Genomic DNA, 27,503 nt, shown 5'->3' on the forward strand with positions numbered 1-27,503 from the left:
CGGCGCCCCCGGCAGTGAGGCACCCCCGGCAGTGCGGCGCCCCCGGCAGTGAGGCACCCCCGGCAGAGCGGAACCCCCGGCAGTGCGGCACCCCCGGCAGTGCGGCACCCCCGGCAGTGTGGCAGTGTGGCACCCTCGGCAGTGCGGCACCCCCGGCAGTGCGGCACCCCCGGCAGTGTGGCACCCTCGGCAGTGCGGCACCCCCGGCAGTGCGGCACCCCCGGCAGTGCGGCACCCTCGGCAGTGCGGCACCCCTGGCAGTGTGGCAGCCCCGGCAGTGTGGCACCCCCGGCAGTGCGGCCCCCCTGGCAGTGTGGCAGCCCCGGCAGTGTGGCACCCCCGGCAGTGCGGCAGTGCGGTACCCCCGGCAGTGCGGCACCCCCGGCAGTGCGGCACCCCTGGCAGTGAGGCACCCCCGGCAGAGCGGTACCCCCGGCAGTGCGGCGCCCCCGGCAGTGTGGCACCCCCGGCAGTGCGGCACCCCCGGCAGTGCGGCACACTCGGCAGTGTGGCAGCCCCGGCAGTGCGGTACCCCCGGCAGTGTGGCAGCCCCGGCAGTGTGGCACCCCCGGCAGTGTGGCAGCCCCGGCAGTGCGGTACCCCCGGCAGTGCGAGTTTACACTGGGAGAGTCTATTCTGTTCTCACGTCACCGGGGTGGGGGGTCTTGAACCCCCATCTGTGAGTCGCGGTGAGAGAGCTGCCCAATTGAACCATGGCTGACACCTGTTCCAATAAAACAAAACGATAAAGGGGACAGCTAGACCACCCGGGGGGAGGCGGGTTGGGGGGGGGGGGGGGGGCGCAGCGTGAGGAGGGGGCTACCGGAAACTTTGCTTCCCGTTGCTTTTGCAGAACTGAACCCGTCTACTAAATGTGAAAGCCAGAGAGACCGATCGATGGAGGACACTGACACCTGGTGGCGGCATAGTGTAGAGGCTGTTTTCGTTAAGAGAGAAGAAAGTTAAGAGGTGACTGAATTGAGGCATACAAGACGATTAGAGGATTAGATAGCGTGGAATGTGACAGCCTTTTTCCTCGGATGGTGATGTCTAGCACGAGGGGACATAGCTTTAAATTGAGGGGAGATAGATATAGGACAGATGTCAGAGGTAGGTTCTTTACTCAGAGAGTAGTAAGGGCGTGGAATGCCCTGCCTGCAACAGTAGTGGACTCGCCAACACTAAACGCATTCAAATGGTCATTGGATAGGCATATGGATGATAAGGGAATAGTGTAGAGGGACTTTAGAGGGGTTTCACAGGTCGGTGCAACATCGAGGGCCGAAGGGCCTGTACTGCGTTGTAATGTTCTATGTTCATTGTTCAAAGCTTGGCAATGGTGAAGGGAAGGTGGAAACAGCTGCAGGTGCCAGAAATCGGCAGTGAAATCTCACCCAGCAGGTTTGATCAGCGCCTGGAAGAGAAAGGACTGTCCCGCTCCTTCCCACTGCCTGCTGATGGGCTTTCTTTCAATAGAACCTCTCATAGAATTCCGACAGTGCAGAAGGAAGCCATTCGGCCCATCGAGTCTGCACCGACCCCTTTGAAAGAGCGCCCTACCTCGGCCCAACTGCCCCACCCTATCGCCGTAACCCCACCTAACCCGCGCATCCCTAGACACTAAAGGTAGGTGTTCTTGCAGAAGGGCAATGCAGACCCGATGGGCCGAATGGGCTCCTTCAACACTGCAGGGATTCTAATGGTTCGTGTCGGAGCAGGCATTTCTTTGTGTGCTTTTCTCTTTGCCTCTCTTGTGCAGTAACTAAGGGAGTGCTGCCTGGTGCATGCGGGGGGGGGCGGCGGGGGGGGGGGGTGGGTGGGGGGGTGGGGGGGGGGTGGGGGGGGTGGGGGGGGGAGATGTTAGACTCCGACCCCCCTGTTCGACTTCACCCGACATAATTTAATCAGATTATCCAATCGCTCTTTGTGGGATCTTGCTGTGCGATATGGGCGTTGCTGGCACGGTCAATAAATATTGGCCAACCCTAATTTCTGCATCTGAGTGCTGGATCACTTCAGAGAGCCGTTATGAGCCAGTCATTTGGTTTCCAGGGGGTTCCTGCATTACAACGGAGGCTGAAATTCATGTTGGGCCTTGGTTGTAATGCATGTTAGAGTTGTAATATGCTAATGTTGTAATATGTTGGTGTTGTAATATGTTGGTGTTGTAATATGTTGGTGTTGTAATATGTTGGTGTTGTAATATGTTGGTGTTGTAATATGTTGGTGTTGTAATATGTTGGTGTTGTCATATGTTGGTGTTGTCATATGTTAGTGCTGTAATACGTTGGTGCTGTAATATGTTGGTGCTGTAATATGTTAGTGCTGTAATATGTTAGTGCTGTAATATGTTAGTGTGGTAATATGTTGGTGTTGTAATATGTTAGTGCTGTAACATGTTAGTGCTGTAACATGTTAGTGCTGTAATATGTTAGTGCTGTAATACGTTAGTGCTGTAATATGTCAGTGCTGTAATATGTTAGTGCTGTAATATGTTAGTGCTGTAATATGTTGGTGCTGTAATATGTTAGTGCTGTAATATGTTAGTGCTGTAATATGTTGGTGCTGCAATATGTTAGTGCTGTAATATGTTAGTGCTGTAATATGTTAGTGCTGTAATATGTTAGTGCTGTAATATGTCTCTGAGAGATTGCAGCACAGCATCACTAAAAGGTAAGTGTGTCATGGGATTCAGTTTAAGTTTCACTTTTGCTGTTGAGTGGAGCCCACGGTACAGCCAGCTTTGCTGCTAGTGACTTCAAGCTTTATATCCGTGGATATCGGTTCACATGGGTCTAAATAAATGAACCCACAACGTGTTTCAGGTGGATGTTAAGAGGCTTGAAGGTGATTAACAAAAGTTGAGTGAGTGGGCAAATATGTGGCGGCTGCGGATACGGGGATAGATGTGGGGCGGGATTCCCCGACCCCCCGCCGGGTTGGAGAATCGCCCAGAGCCGGCGTCAATCCCGCTCCCGCCGTGTCCCGAATTCTCCGCCACCCGAGATTCGGCGGGGGCGGGAATCGCGCCGCGCCAGTCGGCGGGCCCCCCGCGGCGATTCTCCGGCCCGTGATGGGCCGAAGTCCCGCCGCTGACAAGCCTCTCCCGCCGGCGTGGATTAAACCACCTACCTTACCGGCGGGCGCAGGCGGCGCGGGCGGGCTCCGGGGTCCTGGGGGTGGGGGGGGGGCCCGGGGCGATCTGACCCCGGGGGGTGCCCCCACGGTGGCCTGGCCCGCGATCGGGGCCCACCGATCGGCGAGCGGGCCTGTGCCGTGGGGGCACTCTTTTTCTTCCACCTTCACCATGGTCTTCACCATGGCGGAGGCGGAAGAAACACCCTCCCCTGCGCATGCGCCGGTATGACATCAGCAGCCGCTGAGGCTCCGGCACATGCACGGACATACGCTGGACGGCGAAGTCCTTCTGGCCCCGGCTGGCGTGGCGCCAAAGGCCGTTCACACCAGCTGGCAGAGCGGGAACCACTCCGGCGCGGGCCTAGCCCCTCAATGTGAGGGCTTGGCCCCTAAAGGTGTGGAGACTTCCGCACCTTTGGGGCGGCCCGACACCGGAATGGCTCACGCCACTCCGACATGCCGGGACCCCCCTCCCCGCCGGGTAGGGGAGAATCCCGGCCGTGAAATTATCCACTTTGAACAGAGAAACAGATTAACAGAGGATTATTTAAATGGGGATAGATTGGCAAATATTGATGTACAGAGGGACCTGGGTGTCCTAGTACACCAGTCACTGAAAGCAAGCGCGCACGTCCAGAAAGCAGTTATGAAGGCAAACGTTGGTCTTCATTACAAGAGGACTTGAGTACAGGTACAAGGATATCTTACGGCAGCTGTATAGGGCCTTGACGAGGCCACACCTGGAGCAGTTGTGTGCAGTATTTGTCTCCTTATCTAAGAAAGGATATACTTGCCATAGAGGGAGTGCAGCGAAGGTTCACCAGACTGATTCCTGGGACGGCTGGATTGTCGTATGACGAGAAATTGGGTCAACTGGGTCTATGTTCACTGGAATTTAGAAAAACGGGAGGGATTTTCACTGAATGGTATAAAGATCTGACAGGGTTGGACAGTCTGGGCGAGGGGGTGTTGTTTCCTCTGGATCGGAGGGTCTACAACAAAGGGTCACAGTCTCAGGGTGCGGGATAGGCCATTTAGAATTGAGACGAGGAGAAACCTTTTGACTCAGAGGGTGGTGAACGTGCGGAATTCTCTACCACAGGAGGCTGTGGAGGCAAAGCCATTGAATTTATTTAGGAAGGGAAGAGGCAGATTTTCTAACGGCACCAAGGGGTAGGGGAAGAGGGCAGTAATATGGTGCTGAGATAGAGGATCAGCCATGATCATGTTGAATGGCGGAGCAGGCTCGAAGGGGCAAATGGCCTCCTCTTGCTCCTATCTACTATGTTCCTACATTTATCCAACGCCTTACAGGTAATCAAGGGCTTAGACGGAGCAGAGTTCTTAAAATGTATACAGGATAACTTTTTAGCTCAATATGTAGATGATCCAACAAGGGATGGTGCAGTGTGGGGCCTAATTCTGGGAAATGAAGCTGGGCAGGTGGTTGATGTGATGGTGGGGGAGCATTTTGATGATAGCGATGACAACACGGTTTAATTTGACAAAGAAATAGACAAGTTGCAAAAAACAGGTTGTGGATTGGGGGAGTGTAGATTTTAACAAAATAAGGCAGGATTTGGCCAAGGTAGACTGGGAAGAGTTACTTGTGGGGAAAGCCACAGAAGAGCAGTGGGAGGTGTTCAAAGGTGAAATGGAGACGGTGCAGGCCCAATATGTTCCCTCTAGGTTAATAGGAAGGTGTAACAATCCCAGAGAAACATGGATGACCAGAGACATGATATGCTGAGATGGAAAAGAGAGGCTTTTAACAAGCATAAGGAGAGCAAGACTGCAGAGGCATTAACGGAGTGCAGGAAGTGCAGGTGGAGCTTAATAAATCAATCAGGACAGCAAAGAGGGGATGTGAGAAAGCTCTGGCTGGTAAGAGTGGGGGAGATTCCAAGATATTTTAGATGTATATCAATGGGAAGAGTGTCACCAGGGAAAGATTAGGGCCCATTAAGGACCAAGGGGGAAATCTGTGGGTGGAGCTAGGGGACATTGGTCGGGTGTTGAATGAATATTTCACATCTGTCTTCACCCAAGAGAAGGCAGTTATGGAACTCGGGGAGAGAGATTGTGAGGTTCTTGAGCAAATTGTCATAGGGAATGATAAGGTATTGGAGGTATTGATAGGCTTAAAAGTCGACAAATCTCCAGGTCCGGATGAAATGTGTCCCAGGCTGCTGTGGGAGGCGAGGGAGGAGATTGCAGGGGCTCAGGGGAGGTGCCAGAGGACTGGAGAACAACTCATGTGGTCCCAATACTTAAGAAAGGTTGTAGAGACAAGCCACGTTACTGCAGACCAGTGAGTCTCACATCAGTGGTAGGGAAACTGGAGAAGGTTCTGAAGGAGAGAATCTATCTCCACTTGGAGAGGCAAGGTTTGATCAGGGATGGTCAGCATGGCTTTGTCAGGAGGAGGTCACGCATAACAAATTTTATTGAATTTTTTGAGCATGTAACTCAGTGTATAGATGAGGGGAGTGCAGTTGATGTAGTTGACATGGATTTCAGCAAAACCTTTGACAGGGTCCCAAATGGGAGATTTATAAAGAAGGCAAATGCACATGGGATACAGGTAACTTGATAAACTGGATTTACAATTGGCTGAGCTGTAGGAGACAGAGGGCGATGATAGATGGCTGCTTCAGTGACTGGAAGCCAGTGACCAGTGGGGTACCACAGGGATCTGTGCTGCGACCCCTATTGTTTGTCATTTTGACATAGATGACTATGTGGTGGGTAAGATCCGTAAGTTTGCGGATGACACAAAGATTGGCCGGGTGGTTAACAGTGTGGCTGAGTCTCTTGGGTTACAGGAAGATATAGACAGGATGGTCAAATGGTGAGATAAGTGGCAAATTAAATTTAACCCTGAAAAGAGTGAGGTGATACACTTTGGAAGGAGCAATGTGACAAGGAAATATTCTATGAAATGTCTGACACTGGGAAGTCCTGAGGAACAAAGGGACTTGGAGTGTTTGTCCGTAGATCTCAGAAGGGCAGGTTAATAGGATGGTGAAAAAGGCATATGGTACATTTGCCTTTATCAATCGTGGCATAGATTACAAAAGCAGGGAGGTCATGTTGGAGTTGTATAGAACTTTGGTGAGACCACAGCTGGAGTACTGTGTGCAGTTCTGGTCGCCACACTACAGGAAGGATGTGATTGTCCTGGAGGGGGTGCAGAGGAGATTCACCAGGATGTTGCCTGGGATGGAACATTTAAGTTATAAAGCGAGGTTGGAAAGGCTTGGGTTGTTTTCGTTGGAGCAGAGAAGACTGAGGGGTGACCTAATCGAGGTGGACAAGGTTGAGGGGCACGGACAGGGTGGATAGGAAGCAGCTGTTCCGCTTAGTTGAAGGGTCAGTTACGAGGGGAACACAAGTTCAAGGTGAGAGGTGGGAGGTTCAGGGGGATTTGAGGAAAATCTTTTTTACCCAGAGGGTGGTGACGATCTGGAATGCACAGCCTGGGAGGGTGGTAGAGGCGGGTTGCCTCACATCCTTTAACAACTACCTGGATCAGTACTTGGCACATCTCAACTGTTGCTGTATTTATCTGGTTATAAATACAGCGGTCAATATGGTCGCCTTCCTTGATCGTAATTATGTTTGCTCTAGAGTCGCCAGGAATCTATCGATACCGCCACAGGGTTCAAACCCGAATACTGATCAAAGAACCAATGCACCAGTTAGTTAGTTCAAAGTCAATACTATTTATTTACACACACAGTAATATCTACTCATGCACAAATACCACAAACTAAACTATCTCTAACGATAAAGCCTATACTTAACTTCGGGTGCCCACTCAGTCAGAGGAACAATGGCCATTGTTCGGATCTGAGGCTGTTGGGTTCGAAGATATAACAGGAGAACAGCTGATGTCGTCCGTCTGGTAGCGAGCGTTGACCTGGGACTTACTTGCTTCTGGTGCAGCTGCTGGACGGGTCTCTCCGCTTCGAGAGCCGAGTCCAAGAGAGCGATTCTCTCTCGGGGGCTTCTTCTTATACCCGAAGGGGCTTCGTGCGCTTTTGGGCGGGCCTTGAACTTGGCCCCGCTTAATTGGGCCGTATCTTGATCACTGCTATTGATCTCGACCAGAAAAGGGGTGGGTGCCCTGATGGCTGGGCATGTCTTTGGTGGCCGTTGGCCTTGCTTTGTTTGTGTCTTTCTGGCGCCGGGGTGTCTGGAGCTAGATCAGTTACTTGAATGTCTTTCCTTTGTTCCCAGAGATGGGCCATCAATATGCTAATTGACCTACAGTTTCAGTCTCGTCTGGGAGTTACCTTCTCAATACACATTCAGACTCTGTGCCTGCTTGCTTTCTTAGCATTGTCCATGTTTCCCTACAGTCATTGCAATCATCCATTTTGTATTCTGGAAGTGGCCATCCCAGATGGCTGCACAATATTCGAGGCTATGGGCTGGCAAATGGGATTAGGTGGGCAGGTCAGGGGTCTTTTATGGTGTTGGTGCAGACTCGATGGGCCGAAGGGCCTTTTCTGCGCTGCATTATTCTGTGATTTGGGCCGTGACATCGATATGAAAACACAACAGCTCAGGCAAGGTCCTGAAAAGTGCTCGCATAAAGCCATCCCCCACCCATCCCCCCCCCCCCCCCCCCCCCCCCCCCCCAATCCCCCGAGCCCGGGATCCAAAAGGATCTTCCAATTCCGCCCTCTTGCACAGTCTCTTCACCAACTGCCTTGACCAAACTGCAGAATTCCCTCCCTACACCTCCCCGCCTCCCCATCTCTCCTCCTTTATGATGCACCTCAAAACCCACCCTCTTTGATCAGGAGTTTTGTCGACTGTCCTAATATCTCCATTTGTGGATTATTTCCTTCATAGCAAGTGTGGTGGAAATCTCGAACTCTCCACCCCCCCCCCCCCCCCCCCACCTCCCTTCCCCCAACCCCCCCAAAAAAACAATTGAGGCTTCTTTGAAGATTCTGCAAACCACCCCCGATAGATTGTTGCTGGGTAAAGGTGTTGAGGTATTTGGATCCGGGGCATGTGGATGCCGTTTAGATACCGACCAACCAAGATGTTAGTGAATAGCATGACAAGATCGAGGGGCTACATGGCCTCCCCACCACATTTTCATTGGTAAGGAGCTGAACACTTCAAGAGGCCTCCTGGATGAGCAAGGGACACAGGGGGCGGGGGTTGGAGGGGGAGGTGTTTGCCCCAATTGAACCTCCCATCGCCTCTGAAATTCTAGTCTGTGAAAACGAGGGAATGAGCCTGCAGGTTTGCAAAGAGGGTCAATTCAATATTGCAAAGTGCGTAAGTGCAAAGAATAAGGAAGTTGCTCTTTCCTTGGAAAGCCTGGCAGTGAATTCTTTATTCTAACGCTCTTGCACACTTTGCAATCTGGAATTGGCCCATTTGACCTGAGAATTACACAGGGATTGGTTAGAGTTTTGAATGCGCTGCCTGAGCGTACAGCACATTCAATCAAGGTTTTCAAAAAAGAATTGGATACTTATCTAAAGATAAACAATTGCTGGGACTACGGGAAAAAGAATCATAGGATCATAGAATCCTTACAGTGCAGAACGGGGCCATTCGGCCCATCGAGTCTACACCGACCCATCAAATGAGCACTCTGCCCATTAACGAGTGTCCATCTCGCCCTGTCCCCCTAATCCAATAACCTAACCTGCGCATCCCTGGACATTAAGGGCCAGTTTAGCATGGCCAATCCACCCAACCAGCACATCTTTGGAAAAGAGTGTGACTGGTTGAGCCTCACTTGCAGAGAGCTGGCACAGACACAAATGGCTCCTTCTGTACTGTAGCATTCTGCGATTCTACAAATAAATAAGAACATAAGAACTAGGAGCAGGAGTAGGCCATATGGCCCCTCGAGCCTGCTCCGCCATTCAATGAGATCATGGCTGATCTTTTGTGGACTCAGCTCCACTTTCCGGCCCGAACACCATAACCCTCAATCCCTTTATTCTTCAAAAAACTATCTATCTTTATCTTAAAAACATTTAATGAAGGAGCCTCAACTGCTTCACTGGGCAAGGAATTCCATAGATTCACAACCCTTTGGGTGAAGAAGTTCCTCCTAAACTCAGTCCTAAATCTACTTCCCCTTATTTTGAGGCTATGCCCCCTAGTTCTGCTAAATAAAGGTTGATGACATGTATAATTCTTCAGGGCTTGACCAGGTAGATGCTGAGAGGCTGTTTCGAGAACTGATGGTCACAGTCTCAGCATACGGACTCTGGAGCTGTGAAGCAACAATGCTAACCACTGTGCTATCATACCGCCCATTCTAAGTGAATTCACAGATGTGGGGATAGTGCAAGAAGTAGCCATGATCTTGCTGAATGGGGAAGCAGGCTTGACGAGCCAGATGGTTCATTTCTGCTCCTATTTCTTAACTTCTTATAAAGAGTACAGAGCGCCGCGATTCATTTGTGAAGGAAGAAGACGCCAAGCGGTGTTAAATTTCACAGAGCTTTGGTTAGCCCATATTTGGAGTTCTACGCCCAATTACGGGTCATGTAGAAATCGCCCTTTGCCTGGAGTACAGATACACTCAGAGTGAATTGCAAACCCCCTGAACAATGTTGACTATTCCTTCTCAGTGTCGTAGCACAACCGAGCACAATCAATTTACACGACTGTGATAGTAAACCATAATGGACTGTCAATTTACACTACTGAACGTTAGCATTGTGGATAGCACAATTGCTTCACAGCTCCAGGGTCCCAGGTTCGATTCCGGCTTGGGTCACTGTCTGTGCGGAGTCTGCACGTCCTCCCCGTGTGTGTTCGTGGGTTTCCTCCGGGTGCTCCGGTTTCCTCCCACAGTCCAAAGATGTGCAGGTTAGGTGGATTGGCCATGCTAAATTGGCCCTTAGTGTCCAAAATTGCCCTTAGTGTTGGGTGGGGTTACTGAAAATGAAATGAAAATCGCTTATTGTCACAAGTAGGCTTCAATGAAGTTACTGCGAAAAGCCCCTAGTCGCCACATTCCGGCGCCTGTTCGGGGAGGCTGGTACGGGAATTGAACCGTGCTGCTGGCCTGCCTTGGTCTGCTTTAAAAGCCAACAATTTAGCCCAGTGTGCTAAACCAGTCCCTGGGTTATGGGGTTAGGGTGGAGGTGTTGACCTTGGGTAGGGTGCTCATTCCAAGAGCCGGTGCAGGCTCGATGGGCTGAATGGCCTCCTTCTGCACTGTAAATTCTATGATAACCATAAATTCTATGAAACCAAGTTCAAAGCACCTTCCCAGCTCTTTCCATACTACGAGGGGAATATTGGCGCACCAGAGAATGTGTGAAAAAATATATACAAGAGCAGTAACTGAGTTTGGCATGGGGTTGAGCAGATAGGGACTCGTCTTCACTGGGTAAACGGAGGCTCGCCAGCGTTTGCTACCTCACAGCTGTGACCACACTTCTGCAGTTACAGATTGGTGTCATTTGAAATTTGGCACTCTTGCATTTGTCCTGAGAATTGCGAGTTGAAAAGCTTCGACAACCCGTCTCTCTTTTCAGCAGCATTCAGGTTCTGCACTAACAAGTAATTTCCATGTTCCACGTTCTATGTTCAAAATTACTTCATTGTCTGTCAGGCCCGTTGGGATGTCCAGAGGCTGTGAAAGGTGCGATATGAATGCAATTCTTCCTTTCTTTAGACCTGTGGCATTTCGATAGGGTGTATGTGGAGAAACTACATGTGTCTTTCCACAGGTCAAATAAAGAATTCAGGAGAACTGCCTTTACCCAGGGAGTGGTGGGAATGTGGAACCCGCTTCCACATGGAGTGGTTGAAGTGAATTCGCTCATTTAAGGGAAGGATTGATGCGTACATGAGGTCGTTGGGATCAGGGTGCAAAGAGGTTATGAGAGCAGTAAGAGAATGGTGAGGGGGATAAACACCGACATAGAACTGCTTCTGCGTTACAGATTCCACATTAAAAACAATTCATCTGATATCGACCCACAAAGCAGTTAATTTACTTTCCACTAGGTGGAGCATTTGCCTCACTTTTATTCGACGACCCGGGGAGCCGTACACCAGCCGAGAAGGGGGCCATTCAGCCCATTATGTTTGTGCTTAATAATAATCTTTTCATAATAATTATTGTCACGAGTAGGCTTACATTAACACAGCAATCAAGTTACTGTGAAAAGCCCCCAGTCGTCACACTCCGGCTCCTGTTCAGCTACACAGAGGGAGAATTCAGAATGTCCAATTCACCGAACAGCACGTCTTTCGGGACATGTGGGAGGAAACCGGAGCTCTCGGAGGAAACCCACGCAGACACGGGGGAGAACGTGCAGACTCCGCACAGACAGTGACCCAGCGGGGAATCGAACCTGGGTTCCTGGCACTGTGAAGCAACAGTACCACAGTGCCCATCCTTCTTTGCCCTCCACTTTCTGATGCATTTCAGTGTCATTGCTGTGGGTCATGTAGGCCAGACCCGGTAAGGATGGCAGATTTCCTTCCTTAAAGGGGAACTTAATTCAAAATTTCAGGTTGGCCTACGGAGTCCTTGGGGGGGGGGGGGGGGGGGGGGGGGGATCTGGCCCCGGGAGGCACAACCACGGTGGCCTGGCCCACGGCCCGGGCCCACCAATCCGCGGGCGGGCCTGTGCCGTGGGGGGCGCTCTGTTTTTCTGCGTCGGGCGCAGTGGTCCTCCGCCTTGGTGGGATCTGAACCGTGTCCCTCGCAGCCCGGGGGTGGTATTTCCGACCTGCCGCCGGGTCGGAGAATCGCCGGTGGGCGGCGTGAATCCCGCTCCCGCCGGCTGCCGAATTCTCCGGCACCGGGGATTTGGCGGGGGCGGGAATCGCGCCCCACCGGTCGGCGGCCGCTGGCAGCGCCCCCCCCCCCCCCCCCCCCCCCACCCCGGCGATTCTCCGGCCCGCGATGGGCCGATTGGCCGCCGGTTTCAGCCGGAAATTAGAGTAGGTACTTACCAGTGGGACCTGGCTGTGCGGGCGGCCTACGGAGCCCTCCGTGGGGGGGGGGGGGGGGGGGGGGGGGTGCGTGGTGGGATCTGGCCCCGGGAGGTGCAACCACGGTGGCCTGGCCCACGATCCAGGCCCACCGATCCGCGGGCGGGCCTGTGTCGTGGGGGCACTCTATTCTTCCGCGTCGGCCACAGTGGGCCTCCGCCATGGCCGACGCGGGGATGAAACCCCCCTGTGGGGGGGGCGCTCCCACGCGTGTGCCGACTCACGCCGGCTGGCGGAGGCCCTTCGGCACCGGTTGGCATGGCGTCAAACCCCTTCCCCGCTGGCCGGCTGGGCGAAAGCCACCCCGGTGCCGACCTACCCCTTGAAGGTTTGCACCACTCCTCAGCGGCGGAGTTGCCCGCCCCGCCGATTCCCGCAGAATTCCGCCCCGGGTCTATAAATTACTACTCCAGTGACAATGCCACTATGCCACTGCCTCTCCTGGACTGTGTGTAAAAGATTCCGGAAGGGGTCAGCGTGGAATGGCGATGTACCCAGCTAGGCGTTGTTACTAATTAACTATATGGGCCCCCAGACCCTCTCTCAGACACCAAAAAAACCCTTATATTACCCCCCCCCCCCCCCCCCCCCAACATTACAACACTTCACTGGCTGTGGGCTATGCTGGGTCTGATCCCGTTTCAATTGGGAAGCTGTGGCGTGATGGGCTGGTCACTGGCCCAGAAACCCAGAATCGTGCTGGGTTCGATTCCCGCCACTGCAGATGGTGAAATTTGAATGTCCTTTCGGGAAGAAAATCTGCCGTCCTTACCCGGTCTGGCCTGCATGTGACTCCAGACCTGCAGCAATGTGGTTGACTGTTAACTGCCCCCTCAAGGGCAATTAGGGATGAGCAATAAATGCTGGCCCAGCCTGCGACACCCATGTCACATGAACGAATAAAAAATAAGTGAGCTCTTCCTTAGTCCTGTAATATTGATGATGTGGAGATGTCGGCGTTGGACTGGGTGGGTCCACAGTCAGAAGTCTTACAACACCGGGTTAAAGTCCAACAGGTTTGTTTCAAACACTAGCTTTTGGAGCACTGCTCCTTCGGAAGGTGAATGAAGAGGTATGTTCCAGAAACATATATATAGAAAATTCAAAGATGCCAGACGATACTTTGAATGCGAGCATTTGCAGGTAATTACGTCTTTACAGATCCAGGGAGAGGGGTAACCCCAGGTTAAAGAGGTGTGAATTGTCTCAAGCCAGGACAGTTGGTCCTGGGTGTTGAGTTTCTGTAAGAAGTCCGTCGTATCGCGATAGAAACTGGGCGTTCCTTGTGCGATGGGTTTCAAGATGCCCTCGATGTAGTTAGAGAGGTTCTCACACAGGGTCCCATTACCTGATACGATAGGACGGCCTGGTGTGTTGGTTTTGTGTATTTTCAGGAGGCACAAGGCCAACACACAAGGCCAACGTTGTCTACCTCCTACGCTGCAGGAAATGATGTCCTGAAGCGTGGTACATTGGCGAGACCATGCAGACTCTGCGACAACGGATGAACGCACATCGCGCGACAATCGCCAGGCAGGAATGTTCCCTTCCAGTCGCGGAACACTTCAGCAGTCAAGGGCATTCAGCCTCTGATCTCCGGGTAAGCGTTCTCCAAGGCGGCCTTCAGGACGCGCGACAACGCAGAATCGCCGAGCAGAAACTTATCGCCAAGTTCCGCACACATGAGTACGGCCTCAACCGGGACCTTGGATTCATGTCGCATTACATTCATCCCCCACCATCTGGCCTGGGCTTGTGAAAACCTACCAACTGTCCTGGCTTGAGACAATTCACACCTCTTTAACCTGGGGTTGCCCCTATCTCTGGATCTGTAAAGATTCAATTACCTGCAAATGCTCGCATTCTAAGCATTGTCTGGCATCTTTGAATGTGTCTACATACATGTTTCCGGAACATACCTCTTCATTCATCTGAGGAAGGAGCTGCGCTCCGCAAGCTCGTGTTTGAAACAAACCTGTTGGACTTTAACCTGGTGTTGGGAGACTTCGTACTGTAATATTGAAGCGATGGTCAACGTGATATCCTGTGATTTTTCTCCCATTTTCAGGTTGATCCTCCTGGTAGTGATTTTGTCGCAGCACCTTCGATCCTGTTACATCCCCATTTGGAGCTGGAAGAAATCTAAAGGCTTTGACCTCTTGACCTACTTCCCACTATTCAGGATATTTTCGGTATGGATTGCGAGTCGCTCGGTCCGGACGTACAGCCCATCGGGAGTTTGAGAGGGAAAGGGCATTCTAACGATCCCGCACATCGCAACTAAATTGACTCCCGTGTCGGAACGCGCCTTGGCCATTGAGCCCCTTAAGACCGTTCTGCCTTTCAATGAGCTGCTGGCAGATCTCTGCCTTATCTCCCTCCACCTGCCTTATGTGTGTAAAACCCTGGCTCTCGTCTGTGAGTCAAAGGGTTTGGCCTCTCAAGTCCCACTCTGGGGCGTGAACACACAGGACAAAGCTGGCCGCCCAGGGTAGTGCTGAGGGAGTGCCGCACTGAAGGGGGCGCTGGCTTCTCACATGTGTTGTTTGTGGGATCTTCCTGTGAGCAAGCTGCCTGGTGTGTTTCCCCCCCAACCATCACTAGAATTCGAAAAAGAACTTCATTGGCCGAAAACGGTTTGAGATGCCCCTTGGCTGTAATAAGCCCTACGTAAATGCAAATCTTTATTTCTCATTGAATTCCTACAGTGTAAAAGGATTCCATTCGACCCATCACATCTGCATCAACCCTACCAAGAGCACCCTGGGCCCACTCCCCTGCCTTCTCCCCATAACCCCACCTGACGTGCACACCTTTGGACACTAAGTGTTAAGTAATGGGCTGCTAAGGGGCAAAATAGCCTGGCCAATTCAACTTACCTGCACACTTCTGGACTGTGGGAGGAAACCGGAGCACCCGGAGGAAACGCACACGGACACGGGGAGAACGTGCAGACTCCGCACAGTCACCCAAGGTTAGAATCGAACCCGGGGCCCTGGAGCTGTGAGGCAGAAATGCCAACCACTGCGCCGCCCCAGTACTCTTTCCTATATTTCCGTGTCCCTTTAATATGATATTCTAACAATCACAGAATGGGAACATGGAAATAGGGTCCAAGCAGTGCCTCAGCCATGCCCTCATCGAATGGTGGAGCTGGTTCAAGGGGTCGTATGGCCTATTCCTGATCGTGACAGACCAGAGAGTCCGGCCCAATATGTTCCAGAAAGATTACAATTGGCGGGTCTTTGAAATTCCCCGTCTCCAGAGACCTACGGATGGTCAGTGTTGAATATTTCCACGTCCGACGTCGATCGGCTTTTGGATAATTAGGGAATTTGGAATAAGAAGATAGCGCAGGAAAATGTTTTTATTCTTGTCCCGGGATCTGTGTGTCGCGGGCTAGCACAGCACTTTTATTGCCCATCCCCTAACGTCCCTTCAGAAGGTGGTGGTGAGTCGCGTTCTTGAACCGCTGCAGTCCGCGTGGTGTAGGTACACCCACTGTGCTGTTGGGGAGTGGAGTTTTGACCCAGGCAGATTTGAGGGTGAAAATCAGCCATGTTCTTGTTGAATGGCGGAGCAGGTTCGAGGGGCTGAATGGCCTCCTCCTGCTCCTGTCTCTTCTGTGAATGACGTTTTGTTTCTCATCTTCAAGCTCCTGCTGCCGGTCACAGTTCTGTGGATTTTGTGCGGGGTCCTGCCGGAAGGAGATCCCTTAAGCCCTTACCCGGGTGGAGGACACCGAGGGATTCTTCGCAGCAATGGAACACGCCTGGTACCCTGGTTCAACATCCCAAAGCCAGGTAATCAAGCATCAAACCGCCAGGGGAAGGTGAGGGGTGGTTGGAGAGGTGGGGGGTTGGGGGTGGGGGTTTAGGAGGGTGTTCAGTGGTGGTGGAGGGGTAGTTAGGGGTGTTGAGGGATGGTTGAGAGGGCTTGGGTGTTGAGGGGTGATTGAGTGAGTTGAGGGGAGTTTGAGGGAGGTTGTGAGGGTTTGAGGGGTGGTTGAGGGGTGTTGAGGAGGGGGTGTGGGGTTGTGGAGGGGTAGTTGTTGTTGAGGGAGGATAAGGGGTGTTTGAGAGAGTTTGAGGGGTGGTTGGGGGTTGAAGGGTGATTGAGGGGGTTGAGGGGCGTTTGAGGGAGGTTAAGAGGGTTTGAGGGAGGTTGAGGGAGGTTGAGGGGTGGTTGAGGGAGTTGAGATGGATTGAGGGGTGGTTGAGGAAGGATGAGGGTGTTTGAGGGTGGTTGAGGGAGGATGAGGGGTGTTACAGGGAGTTGAGAGGGGTTGAGGGGTGGTTGAGGGAAGTTGAGAGGTGGTTGAGGGAGGTTGAGGGAGGATGAGGGGTGGTTGAGGGAGTTGAGAGGGGTTGAGGGGTGTTTGAGCGAGGTTGAGGGAGGATGAGGTGTGTTTGAGGGAGGTTGAGGGAGAATGAGGGGTGTTTGAGGGAGGTTAAGGGAGGATGAGGGGGGTTTCAGGGAGTTGAGAGGGGTTGAGGGGTGGTTGAGGGAGGTTGAGGGAGGATGAGGGGTATTTGATGGAGTTGAGAGTGGTTGCGGGAGGTTGAGGGAGGATGAGGGGTGTTTGAGGGAGATTGAGGGAGGATGAGGGGTGTTTGAGGGAGATTGAGGGAGAATGAGGGGTTTTTGAGGGAGATTGAGGGAGGATGAGGGGTGTTTGAGGGAGATTGAGGGAGAATGAGGGGTGTTTGAGGGAGGCTGAGGGAGGATGAGGGGTGTTTGAGGGAGGTTGAGGGAAGATGAGGGGTGTTTGAGGGAGGTTGAGGGAGAATGAGGGGTGTTTGAGGGAGGTTAAGGGAGGATGAGGGGTGTTTCAGGGAGTTGAGAGGGGTTGAGGGGTGGTTGAGGGACGTTGAGGAAGGATGAGGGAGGTTGAGGGGTATTTGAGGGAGTTGAGAGTGGTTGAGGGAGGTTGAGGGAGGATGAGGGGTGTTTGAGGGAGGTTGAGGGAGGATGATGTGTTTGAGGGAGGTTGAGGGAGGATGAGGGGTGTTTGAGGGAGGTTGAGGGAGGATGAGGGGTGTTTGAGGGAGGTTGAGGGAGGATGAGGGTTGTTTGAGGGAGGTTGAGGGAGGATGAGGGGTGTTTGAGGGTGTTTGAGGGAGGATGAGGGGTGTTTGAGGGAGATTGAGGGAGGATGAGGGGTGTTTGATGGTGTTTGAGGGAGGATGAGGGGTGTTTGAGGGAGATTGAGGGAGGATGAGGGATGTTTGAGGGAGATTGAGGGAGAATGAGGGGTGTTTGAGGGAGGTTGAGGGAGGATGAGGTGTGTTTGAGGGAGGTTGAGGGAGAATGAGGGGTGTTTGAGGGAGGTTAAGGGAGGATGAGGGGGGTTTCAGGGAGTTGAGAGGGGTTGAGGGGTGGTTGAGGGAGGTTGAGGGAGGATGAGGGGTATTTGATGGAGTTGAGAGTGGTTGCGGGAGGTTGAGGGAGGATGAGGGGTGTTTGAGGGAGATTGAGGGAGAATGAGGGGTGTTTGAGGGAGATTGAGGGAGAATGAGGGGTGTTTGAGGGAGGCTGAGGGAGGATGAGGGGTGTTTGAGGGAGGTTGACGGAAGATGAGGGGTGTTTGAGGGAGGTTGAGGGAGAATGAGTGGTGTTTGAGGGAGGTTAAGGGAGGATGAGGGGTGTTTCAGGGAGTTGAGAGGGGTTGAGGGGTGGTTGAGGGACGTTGAGGAAGGATGAGGGAGGTTGAGGGGTATTTGAGGGAGTTGAGAGTGGTTGAGGGAGGTTGAGGGAGGATGAGGGGTGTTTGAGGGAGGTTGAGGGAGGATGGGGTGTTTGAGGGAGGTTGAGGGAGGATGAGGGGTGTTTGATGGTGTTTGAGGGAGGATGAGGGGTGTTTGAGGGAGATTGAGGGAGGATAAGGGGTGTTTGAGGGAGATTGAGGGAGAATGAGGGGTGTTTGAGGGAGGTTGAGGGAGGATGAGGGGTGTTTGAGGGAGATTGAGGGAGGATGAGGGGTATTTGATAGAGTTGAGAGTGGTTGAGGGAGGTTGAGGGAGGATGAGGGGTGTTTGAGGGAGATTGAGGGAGAATGAGGGGTGTTTGAGGGAGATTGAGGGAGGATGAGGGGTGTTTGAGGGAGATTGAGGGAGAATGAGGGGTGTTTGAGGGAGGTTGGGGGAGGATGAGGGGTGTTTGAGGGAGAATGAGGGGTGTTTGAGGGAGATTGAGGGAGGATGAGGGGTGTTTGAGGGAGATTGAGGGAGAATGAGGGGTGTTTGAGGGAGGTTGAGGGAAGATGAGGGGTGTTTGAGGGAGGTTGAGGGAGAATGAGGGGTGTTTGAGGGAGGTTAAGGGAGGATGAGGGGTGTTTGAGGGAGGTTGAGGTAGGATGAGGGGTGTTTGAGGGAGGTTGAGGGAGGATGAGGGTTGTTTGAGGGAGGTTGAGGGAGGATGAGGGGTGTTTGATGGTGTTTGAGGGAGGATGAGGGGTGTTTGAGGGAGATTGAGGGAGAATGAGGGGTGTTTGAGGGAGGTTGAGGGAGGATGAGGGGTGTTTGAGGGAGATTGAGGGAGGATGAGGGGTATTTGATGGAGTTGAGAGTGGTTGAGGGAGGTTGAGGGAGGATGATGGGTGTTTGAGGGAGATTGAGGGAGAATGAGGGGTGTTTGAGGGAGATTGAGGGAGGATGAGGGGTGTTTGAGGGAGATTGAGGGAGAATGAGGGGTGTTTGAGGGAGGTTAAGGGAGGATGAGGGGTGTTTCAGGGAGTTGAGAGGGGTTGAGGGGTGGTTGAGGGACGTTGAGGAAGGATGAGGGAGGTTGAGGGGTATTTGAGGGAGTTGAGAGTGATTGAGGGAGGTTGAGGGAGGATGAGGGGTGTTTGAGGGAGGTTGAGGGAGGATGGGGGTGTTTGAGGGAGGTTGAGGGAGGATGAGGGGTGTTTGAGGGAGGTTGAGGGAGGATGAGGGGTGTTTGAGGGAGGTTGAGGGAGGATGAGGGTTGTTTGAGGGAGGTTGAGGGAGGATGAGGGGTGTTTGAGGGTGTTTGAGGGAGGATGAGGAGTGTTTGAGGGAGATTGAGGGAGGATGAGGGGTGTTTGAGGGAGATTGAGGGAGAATGAGGGGTGTTTGAGGGAGGTTGAGGGAGGATGAGGGGTGTTTGAGGGAGATTGAGGGAGGATGAGGGGTATTTGATGGAGTTGAGAGTGGTTGAGGGAGGTTGAGGGAGGATGAGGGGTGTTTGAAGGAGATTGAGGGAGAATGAGAGGTGTTTGAGGGAGATTGAGGGAGGATGAGGGGTGTTTGAGGGCGGTTGAGGGAGAATGAGGGGTGTTTGAGGGAGGTTGAGGGAGGATGAGGGGTGTTTGAGGGAGGTTGAGGGAAGATGAGGGGTGTTTGAGGGAGGTTGAGGGAGAATGAGGGGTGTTTGAGGGAGGTTAAGGGAGGATGAGGGGTGTTTCAGGGATTTGAGAGGGGTTGAGGGTTGGTTGAGGGACGTTGAGGATGGATGAGGGAGGATGAGGGGTATTTGAGGGAGTTGAGAGTGGTTGAGGGAGGTTGAGGGAGGATGAGGGGTGTTTGAGGGAGGTTGAGGGAGGATGAGGGGTGTTTGAGGGAGGTTGAGGGAGGATGAGGGGTGTTTGAGGGAAGTTGAGGGAGGATGAGGGGTGTTTGAGGGAGGTTGAGGGAGGATGAGGGGTGTTTGAGGGAGGTTGGGGGAGGATGAGGGGTGTTTGAGGGTGTTTGAGGTAGGATGAGGAGTGTTTGAGGGAGATTGAGGGAGGATGAGGGGTGTTTGAGGGAGATTGAGGGAGAATGAGTGGTGTTTGAGGGAGGTTGAGGGAGGATGAGGGGTGTTTGAGGGAGGTTGAGGGAGGATTAGGGGTGTTTGAGGGAGATTGAGGGAGGATGAGGGGTGTTTGAGGGAGGTTGAGGGAGGATGAGGGGTGTTTGAGGGAGGTTGAGGGAGGATGAGGGGTGTTTGAGGGAGATTGAGGGAGGATGAGGGGTGTTTGAGGGAGCTTGAGGGAGAATGAGGGGTGGTTGAGGGAGGATGAGGGGTGTTTGAAGGTGTTTGAGGGAGGTTGAGGGAGGATGAGGGGTGTTTGAGGGAGGTTGAGGGAGGATGAGGGGTGTTTGAGGGAGGTTGAGGGAGGATGAGGGGTGTTTGAGGGAGGTTGGGGGAGGATGAGGGGTGTTTGAGGGTGTTTGAGGTAGGATGAGGAGTGTTTGAGGGAGATTGAGGGAGGATGAGGGGTGTTTGAGGGAGATTGAGGGAGAATGAGTGGTGTTTGAGGGAGGTTGAGGGAGGATGAGGGGTGTTTGAGGGAGGTTGAGGGAGGATTAGGGGTGTTTGAGGGAGATTGAGGGAGGATGAGGTGTGTTTGAGGGAGGTTGAGGGAGGATGAGGGGTGTTTGAGGGAGGTTGAGGGAGGATGAGGGGTGTTTGAGGGAGATTGAGGGAGGATGAGGGGTGTTTGAGGGAGTTTGAGGGAGAATGAGGGGTGGTTGAGGGAGGATGAGGGGTGTTTGAAGGTGTTTGAGGGAGGTTGAGAGAGGATGAGGGGTGTTTGAGGGAGATTGAGGGAGAATGAGGGGTGTTTGAGGGAGGTTGAGGGAGGATGAGGGGTGTTTGAAGGAGGTTGAGGGAGGATGAGGGGTGTTTGAGGGAGATTGAGGGAGAATGAGGGGTGTTTGAGGGAGGTTGAGGGAGGATGAGGGGTGTTTGAGGGAGGTTGAGGGAGGATGAGGGGTGTTTGAGGGAGATTGAGGGAGGATGAGGGGTGTTTGAGGGAGATTGAGGGAGAATGACGGGTGGTTGAGGGAGGATGAGGGGTGTTTTAGGGTGTTTGAGGGAGGTTGAGGGAGGATGAGGGGTGTTTGAGGGTGTTTGAAGGAGATTGAGGGAGAATGAGGGGTGTTTGAGGGTGTTTGAAGGAGATTGAGGGAGAATGAGGGGTGTTTGAGGGAGCTGACCACATCAGTTCAAGCGTCTGGGGCAGGGTCACCAACTCAGTGAGTACAGAGCATTCTGGAACAGTAAAGAATATCAGGCAACCGTCATCTGAATGGGGATTGGAGTTTGGCATTTAGGTTGTCATCAATGTCCCAGTTCTATTCAAAATACCAAACTAACTTTTCTCGTTCGAGCACTGACAAACGTGTCGTATATTTCTGGAAATTTCTCTGGGAGGCTGTGTAAAATATTATCAATATCGGCATCAATTTTCTGGGATTCACTATTGACCAGAAATTGAACTGGACTCACCAGATAAATACTGCGGCTACAAGGGTCAGTCAGAGGTTGGGAACCCTGCAGCAAGTAACTCACCTCCATAGACTTTATAAGTGATAATGTTCTTTCAAGTTTGCAGTGTTCAGGGAGCATAAGATGCGAACAGAAACTGTCAGGGAAAGTCAAAATGAAAAGTGAAGCTTGTTCAAGGAACAAACACTGCGTGTCCTTGATAGGTATGTCCCTGTCAGGCAGGGAGGAAATGGCCGTGTGAGGGAACCATGGTTCACAAAAGAGGTTGAATGTCTTGTCAAGAGGAAAAAGGAAGCGTATGTAAGGATGAGAAAACAAGGCTCAGTTGGGTTGCTTGAGGGTTACAAAGTAGCAAGGAATGAGCTAAAAAAAAGGGCTTAGGAAAGCTAGGAGAACTCCGTGGCAGGTCGGATCAAGAAAAACCCCAAGGCTTTTTACTCTTATGTGAGAAATAAAATAATGACCAGGGTGAGGTTAGGGCCGGTAAAGGACAGTAGTGGGAACTTGTGCATGGAGTCAGAAGAGATAGGAGAGGCGCTGAATTAATACTTTTCTTCAGTGTTCACTAAGGAGAGGGGCCATGTTTTTGAGGATGAGAGTGTGATACAGGCGGGTAGGCTGGAGGAGGTAGATGTTCTGAGGGAAGATGTATTAGCAATTTTGAAAAACCTGAGGGTCGACAAGTCCCCTGGGCCAGATGGGATATATCCTAGGATTCTTTGGAATGCAAGGGATGAGATTGCAGAGCCTTTGGCTTTGATCTTTGGGTCCTCTCTGTCCACGGGGATAGTGCCAGAGGACTGGAGAGTGGTGAATGTTGTTCCTCTGTTCAAGAAAGGGAATAGGAATGACCCTGGTAATTATCGGCCGATTAGTCTTACTTTGGTGGTCGGTAAGTTAATGGAAAAGGTCCTGAAGGATAGGATTAATGACCATTTGGAAAGATGCAGCTTAATCCGGGATAATCAACACAGATTCGTGAAGGGTAAGTCTTGCCTCACAATTTGATTGAATTCTTTGAGGAGGTAACGAAGTGTGTGGATGAAGGATTTCAGTAAGGCGTTTGATAAGGTTCCCCATGGTCGGCTTATGAAGAAAGTAAGGAGGTGTGGTTTAGAGGGAAATTTGGCCAATTGGATAAGTAACTGGCTATCACATAGAAGACAGAGGGTGGTGGTGGATGGAAAAGTTTCAGACTAGAGACCAGTTACCAGCGGTGTACCACAAGGATCAGTGCTGGGTCCTCTGCTATTTGTGGTTTTTATCAATGACTTGGAGGAGGGGGCTGAAGGGTGGGTCAGTAAATTTGCTGATGACACCAAGATTGGTGGAGTAGTGGATGAGGTGGAGGGCTGTTGTAGGCTGCAAAGAGACATTGATAGGATGCAGAGCTGGGCCAAAAAATGGCAGATGGAGTTTAACCCTGATAAGTACGAGGTGATTCATTTTGGTAGAAAAATTTGAATGCGGATTACAGGGTCAACGGAAGGGTTCTGAGGAATGTGGAGGAACAGAGAGATCTTGGGGTTCATGTCCACAGATCTCTAATGGTTGCCACTCAAGTGGATAGAGTCGTGAAGAAGGCCTATAGTGTGTTAGCGTTTATTAACCGGGGCTTGTGTTTAAGAGCCGCGGGGTTATGCTGCAACTGTACATGACCCTGGTGAGACCACATTTGGAGTATTGTGTGCAGTTCTGGTCACCTCATTATAGGAAGGATGTGGAAGCATTGGAAAGGGTGCAAAGGAGATTTACCAGGATGCTGCCTGGTTTGCAGGATAGGTCTTATGAGGAAAGGTTGAGGGAGCTAGGGCGTTTCTCTTTGGAACGGAGGAGAATGAGAGGCAACTTAATAGAGGTTTGCAAGGTGATGAGGGGGATAGATAGAGTGGACGTTCAGAGACTATTTCCTCGGGTGGATGTAGCTGTTACAAGGGGGCATAACTATAAGGTTCAGGGTGGGAGATCTAGGAGGGATGCCCGAGGTAGGTTCTTTACTCAGAGAGTGGTTAGGGTGTGGAATGGACTGCCTGCTGTGATAGTGGAGTCGGACACTTTAGGTACTTTCAAGCGGTTATTGGATAGGCACATGGAGCACACCAGAATGACAGGGAGTGGGATAGCTTGATCTTGGTTTCGGAAAAAGCTCGGCACAACATCGAGGGCCGAAGGGCCGGTTCTGTGCTGTACTGTTCTATGACTCCCCAAATCCTGTCTACCATGTACACATCAGGAGTGAAGAGTGTAATGGACTACTCTCCACTTGCCTGGAAGGGTGCAGCTCCAACAACACTCAAGAAGCATGACACCATCCTGGACAAAGCAGCCTCGCTTGATTGCTCCCCCTTCCACAAACATTCACTCCCTCCACCACCGGCGTACAGAGCCAGCAGTGTGTACCGTCTAGAAGATGCACTGCAGGAAACCATCAAGGCTCCTACGGCAGCAATGTCCCAACCTGGAAACATTTATCACCTAGAAGGACAAGGTCAGTAGATATATGGGAACACCAATTGCCTTTGAACTGAGTGTCTCGCTCGGGCATTTTCAGAGGGCAGTTAAGAGTGAACCACATTGCAATGGGTCTGGAGTCACATGTCGGCCGGGCTGGGTAAGGACGGCAGACTTCCTTCCCTGAAGGGGAACCAGGTGGATTTTTACAGCAATCGACGATGGTTTCATGGTCACCATTATTGAGACTTGCTTTAGATTCCAGATTTATTAACTGAAGGTAAATCCCACCAGCTCCCGTGGTGGGGTTTGAACCCACAGCTCCCAGGTCCGCTGGTAGTCCATTATCATGACACCGCCATCTTCCCGCATGATGTTGTGAAAGGTGCCGTTTAGACTCTTTGACAGATGCTCCATTCTGATCTTTCACTCAGGCGAGTGGGGTGCACCCTCAATCAACATTCAGTCAACGTGCATTGGCATCATCATGGCCTTGGGAACCAGCATCAGCTCGTTAGGCTGCTACGTGATGTGTTCAAAAGTCATGGGCTGTCTGCATCCCCCTCGGGATTCCTGCAACCGAGGGATTTGTTTGGAAGGAGTCGGAAGCTGCATTGCTGCCCTCTTGGGAGGAATCACCTCGACGTCGTCCAGTATCCCCAATGTTGGAGCTTTGGCGCTAACACAAGTAAGAGGATCTTTGCGTTTAACATAAACACTTAGATACATGGAAGACAGGAGCAGGAGGAGGCCATTCGGCCTGTCGAGCCTACTCCACCATTTATCACGATCATAGCTGATCATCCAACTCAATAGCCTAATCCTGCTTTCTCCCCGTAGCCTTTGATCCCATTCTCCCCAAGTGCTATATACAGCCGCCTCTAGAATGTATTCAATGTTTTAGCCTCAACTACTTCCTGTGGTAATGAATTCCACAGGCTCACCACTCTTCGGGTGAAGAAATGACTCCTTATCTTTGTCCGAAATGGTTCACCCTGAATCCTCAGGCTGTGACCCCTGGTTCTGGACACACCCATCATTGGTAACATCTTCCCTGTATCTACCCTGTCTAGTCCTGTTAGAATTTAATACGTCTCTATGAGATCCCCCCTCATTCTCCTGAACTCCAGCGTGAACAATCCCAAACTAGTCAATCTCTCCTCGTATGACAGTCCCGCTATCCCTGGAATCAGTCAGGTAAACCTTTGCTGCACTCTAGAGAGCTAGAACATCCTTCCTCAGAGAAGGAGACCAAAACTGCGCACAATACTCCAGGTGTGGCCTCACCAAGGCCCTGTATAATTGCAGCAACACATCCCTGCTTCTGTACTCGAAACCTCTCACAATGAAGGCCAACATACCACTAGCCTCCTTTAGGGCCTGCTACCCCTGCACGCTTACCTTCAGCAACACAGTGTATCTGAGAGGCCATGAATGGGACCCCCCCCCCCCCTTTTGAAATGTAATTAATCACAGCGGGCCACCAACCCTCGAGCTCCGAAGCTGTGGAATTCCCTCCATAATGTTTCCCATTCTGCTAGGGAGAGATGGAATTCTGGCCCGATATGGATTTAAGCTAAGGTGGTGGGAAGTGGCAAAATGGGAATGATGAGGAGAAAATGGAGGGCAACAAAGCTTGGGGATGGGTGAATAAATGGTGTTGAAGCGGATGAAATGTCCCTCAAGGGAGAAGGTGACTCCCATCACTGCCCCATTTGCGGCCACGCGTTCAGATACCTGGGCCCCTAAACTCTGGGAATTCCGAGCGGGATTCTCTCAGCCAGGGCCGGAGAATCTCCACGTGAAGAGCGGAGAATCAGTGTCATTGGTGCTGGCGCGGTCAATGCTGCGCCGGCCTGGGGCCGCTCTACGGTCCCCCCCCCCCCTCCCCCCCCCCCCCACCCCCCCCCCCCCCCCGTGGCGATTCTCAGCTCGGGATGGGCCGAACGGCCGTGTCAAAAAACCCGAGTCCCGCCGGCGCTGTTCACACCTGCTTTCAGCCGGCGGGAACTCGGCATGGAAGGGTTGGGGGGGATGGCCTGTGGGGGGGGGGGGTGTCCGACCCCGGGGAGGGGGGCTCCAATGTGGCCTGGCCCGCCATCGGGGCCTACCAATCAGCGGGCCGGCCTCTCGGGCTGGGAGCCTCCTTTCTTCCGCGCCGTCCCCTGTAGCCCTGCGCCACGTTGCGTCGGGGCCGGCACGGAGAAGGGAGACACTGCGCATGCGCGGTTTGGCAGCGGTGCCACTGCGCATGCGCGGACCCCACGGGGCTCAGTTCACGCCAGGATCAGCAGCTGGAGCGGCGTGGGTCACTCCAGAGCCGTGCTGGCCCCATGGAGGGGCCAGAATTGCTGATCCTGAGGCCGTGTTGACGCCGTTGAGAAACACAACGGCGTTTCCGACGGCGTCGACACTTAGCCTCAGGATCACAGAATCCCGCCCTCCATCTCTAAATCTCTCCTCCTTTTCGGTGCTCCATAAACCTGCCTCTGGCTAAGCTTTCAGTCACCTGTCCAAATGTCTCATCATAGAATCACTGAATCCTTACAGTGCAGAAGGGGACCATTCGGCCCCTCGAGTCTAAACCGACCAACCAAAGGAGCACCCCACCTCGGCACATTCCTCCACCCTGTCCGCCTCACCCCGCACACTGATCATGACCAATCCACTTGCACGTCTTTGGGCCCTGGGAGAAAACCGGAGCACCCGGAGGAATCCCACGCAGACGCGGAGAGAATGTGCAAACTCCACACAGACAGTTACCCGAGGTCGGAGTCGAACCCGGGTCCCTGGCGCTGTCTGGCAACAGTGTTAACCACTGTGCCGTCTTGCCAGATTTTGTTTGAGTACATTCCTGTGAAAGGCCTGGGATGTTTTCAACTTGTTCAAGGTGCTACATAAATGCAGGCTGTTGCGTGTTTTGAGTAAATAAACCAGGTCAAAGCTGCCGTGTGACCCAACTCCAGCACTGATAGACAGTGGACGAAAGAACTCAGGACTTGTCGTGGAGGGGGGTCCAGCAAAGGTTCACCAGACTGATTCCTGGGATGGCGGGAGTGTTGTCTGAGGAGAGATTGGGGGCGGGGTTCTCTGATCCTGAGGCTAAGTGTTGACGCCGTCGTAAACGGCGTCGCGTTTTACGAAGGCGTCAATAGGCCCCCAGGAGCAGCGATCCTGAGCCCTACAGGAGGCCAGCACGGCACTGGAGCTCCAGCTGCCGATACCGGCGGCAAACGGGCGACGCTGGTCCACGCATGTGCGCTGCGGCCGGGGGGAGTTTGCGCTTGCGCGCTAGTTTCCTTCTTCGCGCCGTCTCCGATGCAACATGGCGAAGCCGGCCTGCCGATCGGTAGGCCCGATCGCGGGCAAGGCCAAGTGAAGGTCCGCCCCCCCCCTCCCTCCCTGGGGTCGGACCCCCACTCCCCTCCACCAGGCCCCCCCCCGGCAGGATGGACGCTGAGCTCCCGCCGGGTAAGACCACATGTGAACGGCGCCGGCGCGACTCGGGCTATCTCGGCGGCCACTCGGCCCATCCCGTGTGGAGAATCGTCGAGGGAGGGGGGCGTGTAGGGCGGCCCATGACCGGCGTCGCCCCTCGACCGCGCCAGCGCCAACGTCGCCGATTCTACGGTGACCGGAGAATCGGCGGACCGGCGTCGGGGGCAGCGTCGCGTGAA

The 27,503-nt window shown here is 52.8% G+C and overlaps 1 protein-coding gene across 1 annotated transcript in view; it reads left to right on the plus strand.

The window, feature by feature from the left end:
* slc23a3 (solute carrier family 23 member 3) overlaps positions 1–27,503 on the plus strand; it is a 98,216-nt gene that overhangs the window by 39,151 nt on the left and 31,562 nt on the right. Inside the window, exons 6-8 of the mRNA XM_038790411.1 lie at positions 14,210–14,333; positions 15,797–15,944; positions 24,261–24,514. Coding sequence (XP_038646339.1) covers positions 14,210–14,333; positions 15,797–15,944; positions 24,261–24,514 — 526 coding nt within the window. The remainder of the gene's footprint in view (positions 1–14,209; positions 14,334–15,796; positions 15,945–24,260; positions 24,515–27,503) is intronic.

This window comes from Scyliorhinus canicula, chromosome 2 (genome assembly GCF_902713615.1).
Source record: "Scyliorhinus canicula chromosome 2, sScyCan1.1, whole genome shotgun sequence".
In the NCBI taxonomy this organism is placed as follows: domain Eukaryota; kingdom Metazoa; phylum Chordata; class Chondrichthyes; order Carcharhiniformes; family Scyliorhinidae; genus Scyliorhinus; species Scyliorhinus canicula.